Genomic DNA, 5848 nt, shown 5'->3' on the forward strand with positions numbered 1-5848 from the left:
ATCTTCTGCTGAGGCACGTAGGTAGCAGGTAGTGTCAGGCCCTGGCTGTGCTGCCATGACAACATGCCACACCTTAGTGAACCTTGAGATATATAAGGTGGTCTTTGCTCAGGCGCTCCTGCAAGAGGAGTGATAACAGCAGGAATGTCATTCTGTCTTCTGACAAATGAAACAGCAATATCATGAAACTTTTCTTTATGATAGGGACACTCCAGCAGTGAAGACATATATATATATAGAGCCAGTGCATATGAGGCCCTATAGAGCCTTAAACACCACACAAATAAAGTGTTATGCTCCCGGCCTTCCATCGTGCACATCAATGGAAGCTGATGGGCCACAACGTTACTGTGACTCAAATGTAAAAAGAATAAACAACAAAATCACAGATCATATGTCACACACGTAAAGAAACGATAATAATAATAAACATGTCAAATTATGTATATGAATATATTGCATTGAAACCCCATTACGTAGGAACAAGAAAACAGAGCGATTGTTTCACATCTGCTGGAGAAAGCGCTCTTTACGCACGGCGCTGCGCTCTGATGTGGCAGACAGCGGTTCAATCCAATGGCAGCTGTGGAGGGGAGTATGGGCTGGACCCGTTACTAGGTGGGGTTTATCATGGGTATAAATAAAGTCTCTCTGTCGCTACAACGTCCCTGGATACTCAGAGATTCAAACTTCTTCCCTCTAAAGCCACACGGTAAGACACTTTCTTTGGATTAAAAATCTGAAATCTGTTCTCCAGCTGTTAGTTTGAAAGTTTGCTGAAGTTTGGTACGAGATGTGATTCCTTTAAAATCCCCTCTCCTTCAAGATATTGATGCGAACCGTGAGGGTGTGGTTGGGAAAACGGAAGCGATAATTTTAGGATATACAAATTTGAAGCAAGAAGTGTTAATCTAATTAATAACGAAGCAGAGTTGCTACTCTATATCAATAGTAAAGCACAGTGAAGGCGACCGGATCTATCTCAATATAACGTTTAATTTAATGTATCAGAGTTTAGCGTTGGTGTGGCCAGTCACTGGCAGTCTCCACATGCTTGCCATTATGGAAAACCACATAACATAAACCTACAGTAAATATGCAGAGGCTTGTTCCTTGAGGAGTGGATGAAGGAAAAACAAACATGAGTTCTTTCTGCTACATAGTTTTATAGATAAGAACTTTACTAGTAAAACCAATAAAAGAGTGACCATTTCTTTTTTGAATACTATCTACACTACGATCAGTGAACTTTGTTTGATCACATATTCTCTTTTCTCCCTACAGACATACTCCAGAAGTCCAACCATGTCTTTCATCCAAGCCTTCATGCAGCAGACAGTCTATATGGGCATGCCTGATGACTCAGTACGTAACTCTGTGGTTCTGTTCCAGTGGCTCATGCCAACAACCCCTTTTTTTTCCTTTCTTTTTTTTTATCTTCCTGTGGTGGTGGAAAATTTTTGTCAGGCAGTTCAGAGCGAGCAAAAGAGAGATAATCGTGGAGTGTAGCGAGGGGAAAAGAAGGAATGAGTGGGAAGTTTAAAGGTGGAAGAAAGGAAGGAAAAGGGGTGGAGCAGAGCAAATATATGATGTGCACTGTTACTAAAGTGAAAGGGAGCCTGGACTGTAAAGATTATATGCAATGAGAAAGATGATCATTCTTGCTAGAGTGTGACTCATTGTACCAGGAATCTGCACCCCTCCCTTTATAAACTCTATAAACAGAACAGAATTCTTCTTCTGCTTTCCCTGGTTTCTTAAAGTGAACTGCGAGGAAGTTGCAGAAGTTCATCCTGCATGATTTTGTCTGTGCTCTCAAACTCTACTGTCATTATTCGGTTCAGTCCAGCGGCGGGGTGTACAGCCACTTTAAGGGACACCGTTGTGGTTTTGGGTGGCATGGAGATGTAGGGGCAGAGCCTAAACAGCAAGTGCTCACAGGTTTATAAAACATGTCAAAATGATCCTCATTTATATATTTTGTATGTCCTTTGTGGAGAATAGAGGCAGAAATGTGTATATGGGAGAAAGAGCTGTGATATTACATTTTTTAGAGAGCACTTTTGAAACAAAGGAATTCGAAAAATGCATCTTTGCACACCACTGGGTAGAACTCAAGTATTTACCAAACACACAATAATCTCTGTGTGTCCCTCAGGTCCTGAAGAAGGAGGGAACCGTGACTGCAGCACCCAATTTCAATGCCAGTGGAGATGCAGCAATCTTGGATAAGGCCATCAAGACAAAAGGTGAACATAATGTGAACAAAGGGGAAGCTTTTGGGCGTGTGTCAACATGTCTCGGTTTTGGAAACTGTGTCTGTGCTAGAAGTAGGACATGCTGGCCACTTCTGTAAGAACTTTAACATCCTCTGCTGGCCATCATACACCATTACTACTTACACTGTGATGTCTGTTGTAGAAGGTTTTTTTTTTCAATTCAAGCAAACTTAATTCTTCACCTACTTATTTATCTGTCTTTGTCATAGAGATACAGAATAATATAAATGGGGATTTTACTTAACAACATATTATTTGTGCAGGTGTGGATGAGAACACCATAATTGAAATCCTGGTGAAAAGAAGCAACGAGCAGAGACAGCAGATCAAAGAGGCTTACCAGCGAGCCAGCAGCAAGGTAATTAATATGAAATAAAGACGTTCACAGCAAGAAAGTAGATGTTCTTCCAAAGTTCACACACTGTTACACACACACATGATCTCATGCTCTCAAACACTGTATTTGCTGAACGGTTGTGTTATAGTCTCTGGAATCAGCACTGAAGAGTGCTCTGAAGGGAGATCTGGAGGAGGTGGTGTTGGCTCTCCTTAAAACACCGGCCCAGTACGATGCCCACCAGCTGAAAATGGCAATGAAGGTACACACACACACACACACACACACACACACACACACACACACACACACACACACACACACACACACACACACACACACACACACACACAGACGAATGTAAACATCCACTTAAAAGAAACCAAGCTCATTTGAGGTGAATGTCGTGGCCTCACCATAGGCTGTTATTTTTGGTGCATTTGATGACATACACCCACTTCCACATATTATTCATGAACTGTTTTCTTAACAAGAGGGTAAAAGGTGTGTTTTGTTTGAATGGGGCAAGTGAAGAATAAGGAGTCTTTCTCTGTATCAATCTATCTATGCATGCATACCATTCTCAGGGCCTTGGCACAGAGGAGGATGTCCTTATAGAGATTTTGGCTTCCAGAACCAACCCGGAGATCCTGGATATAAAGGAAGCCTACAAAGAAGGTGCGTGGCGGCAAGTTTAAAACAACAATCTCCACCAAGCTAGTGTTCGAAAATAAAAGTGATGGCACAAAGTGACAGTGGAAAATGACAGACTTTTTATTATGGGAGGAAGTTTAAAAGTTTAAAAAAGCACTTGATGAAACATGATATTTTTAACAAAATGTCATATCCTCTATGTTAATATTGTGATTTAGATTACAAGAAGGACCTGGAGGCTGATATCAAGGGTGACACTAGTGGAGATTTCAGGGTTGCACTTCTTGAACTCTGCAAGGTACGTGTGTGTCCACACTTGCTTTTTAATGTTATGGTGTGTGTTTAATGCTGTAAAACGTAGGCTACAGGAATCTATTAATTCGCAGCTCCAGGATGCATTAAGTTCTGAGGAAACAGAACACCCCTTACCGCAGATAAAATAATTTCCTACACTTGCTCTGCTTGTCCTTATCACAGGCCACCAGGACTGATGGAGTTTGTGATCAGATGGTTGACAGCGATGCCAGGGCTCTGTACGAGGCCGGGGAGGGGAGGAAAGGCCACAATTGCTCCGTCTTCATTGAAATCCTCGCCACCAGGAGTGCCCTTCATCTCCGTAAAGGTTAGCTGGCTATATCTCATGTTCGGTAAAATCATTTTTTTTTACGTTTGTTTCTGTCAGATCTAACACTCTTTCACTACTTCCTCTCCTTCAGTGTTCGAAAGATACTCAAAGTACAGCAAAGTGGACATGGCCAAAGCTATCGATCTGGAGATGAAAGGAGATATTGAAACTTGCCTCACAGCATTAGGTAAAAGCACAAACCTCGCCACCAAACGTTCAGTTATGCAGTGATTTATGCACAGACTTGATTTAAACTTGTCCCACTTTTTTAAATAACCACAGTGAAGTGTGCTGGTAGCCGGTCTGCGTTCTTTGCTGAGAAGCTCAACTTGGCCATGAAGGTACAGTATAAATTGGATACTACTCACAAAATATTTCGAAATAAATGCGTGCCATAAGACCTTCCCTGACTGAATCTTTTCTGCCCATCAGGGTAAAGGTACCCGCAAAAATATCCTGACACGCATCATGGTGAGCCGCTCTGAAATAGACATGAAACGGATCAAGGATGATTACAAGAAAAACTACGGCACCACACTCTACAAGGACATTCTGGTGAGCAAACTGATAATGACAATAAATCCATCCTACAGTCTAAGCCTAGATGTCAGAATTGGTCAGGTTTTTATTTATATACATATGGTTTACAAAACAACAGGCAATGGCAAACTGTGTACAGTGTGAAAAATTATATTTTTCTTTCCTTCAGGATGACACTAAAGGAGACTATGAGAAGATTCTGCTCGCTCTCTGTGGGAGTGAAAACTAATAGCCAATCGATGGGATCAAGGCTCACAACTGAAGAGCCAGCAGCCAGCACAGCTGTGGAAAATCACCTATAATCTTTTGACACATATTGTGCCCTAGAGGCTCTTGTGGAGAACGGACAAGACTGTCTTTCATTTTGACTGTCAATATATTTAGAAGATATTAACAGCAATGGGCAAAGTTTTACATGATATTGGCACTCCTTCAGCATTTTCTCTCCAAGTTATTTCTTTTCATTCCAACACATGCAGTATAGATCTGACAGCAGTATGCTGGACCTGTGCTTTGGGATAGACTTAGCTTTTCACTCATTAGATTCTTATATCCGGTGTTTGAAGAGAAGCGGAAGTCAGTGATCACAGTGCAGCTGCTAACAGATGTATACAGATCACTATGTGCCAATCATATTCAGCAGCACAAGGCCTACCCTTGAAGGAGCTTGCACTTGCAAATAAAAGCATTTGTATGAAAGCCATTTGTGTTGTTTTGATTATTTGCATATGCACATACAACACCCTACAGATATGAACCAACCAGCTATAAAATACGTTGCCAAATATTTACATACTAATGGTATAGAACTTACCATTGTGTATATACAATACCAGTCAAAAGTTTGGACACACCTTCTCACTCAACTACTTTGAAGAATCTAAAATATAAAACATATTCTGGTTTGTTGAGCATTTGTTTGTTTACAACATAATTCCATATGTGTTCCTTCATAGTTTGGATGTCTTCAATATTAATCTACAATGTAGAAAAAATAAAAACCATTGAATGAGAAGGTGTGTCCAAACTTTTGACTGGTACTGTATGTATATTTATAAAATCTTTAACACTCCTCATGATGCACAGGCAACCACATAACCAACATTACTTTAGAAGTTACAATACAATACGATTAACACAGCCGCCTCATTGTGAAAACACACAATGAATGAATGAATGAATGAATGAATGACCAATGAATCACACACAGAGTGGGTGATAGAGTACATCTATTGTGTATTTTATTGTCATTAAGGGACTAAGGGTTTGGTAATAAAACGTTTGTACTGCACTGTAATAGCTGAAAATGTATGAAGTAGTGTTAAATGGTAATGGTAATTGCGTTACAATTATAAAACAGATACGACCTCTTCTTGTTTGCCTTATGCAGAAGAGGGATTGCTGTCACAGAAC

General features: G+C 40.5%; 1 protein-coding gene across 1 annotated transcript; it reads left to right on the plus strand.

Annotated features, from left to right (window-relative positions):
* The first annotated feature begins 625 nt into the window (after positions 1–625).
* Positions 626–5108, plus strand: anxa1a (annexin A1a). The gene is made up of 12 exons (XM_054610632.1): positions 626–712; positions 1285–1365; positions 2159–2249; positions 2543–2637; positions 2765–2878; positions 3204–3294; positions 3489–3568; positions 3748–3892; positions 3987–4082; positions 4178–4236; positions 4328–4450; positions 4605–5108. Exons 2-12 carry the CDS (start codon positions 1306–1308, stop codon positions 4662–4664), a joined length of 1014 nt encoding a protein of 337 aa, XP_054466607.1. The 5' UTR covers positions 626–712; positions 1285–1305; the 3' UTR covers positions 4665–5108.
* Positions 5109–5848: the final 740 nt, after the last annotated feature.

This window comes from Anoplopoma fimbria, chromosome 13, assembly GCF_027596085.1.
Source record: "Anoplopoma fimbria isolate UVic2021 breed Golden Eagle Sablefish chromosome 13, Afim_UVic_2022, whole genome shotgun sequence".
NCBI lineage: Eukaryota > Metazoa > Chordata > Actinopteri > Perciformes > Anoplopomatidae > Anoplopoma > Anoplopoma fimbria.

What these genes read in the sequence shown, in the direction of transcription:
- anxa1a (XM_054610632.1), top strand. Translation starts at nt 1,306, where the DNA reads ATGTCTTTCATCCAAGCCTTCATGCAGCAGACAGTCTATATGGGCATG. An exon ending in TAAGGCCATCAAGACAAAAG is followed by an intron (nt 2,250 to 2,542) that starts GTGAACATAATG and finishes TTATTTGTGCAG; the next exon opens with GTGTGGATGAGAACACCATA. An exon ending in CACTTCTTGAACTCTGCAAG is followed by an intron (nt 3,569 to 3,747) that starts GTACGTGTGTGT and finishes TCCTTATCACAG; the next exon opens with GCCACCAGGACTGATGGAGT.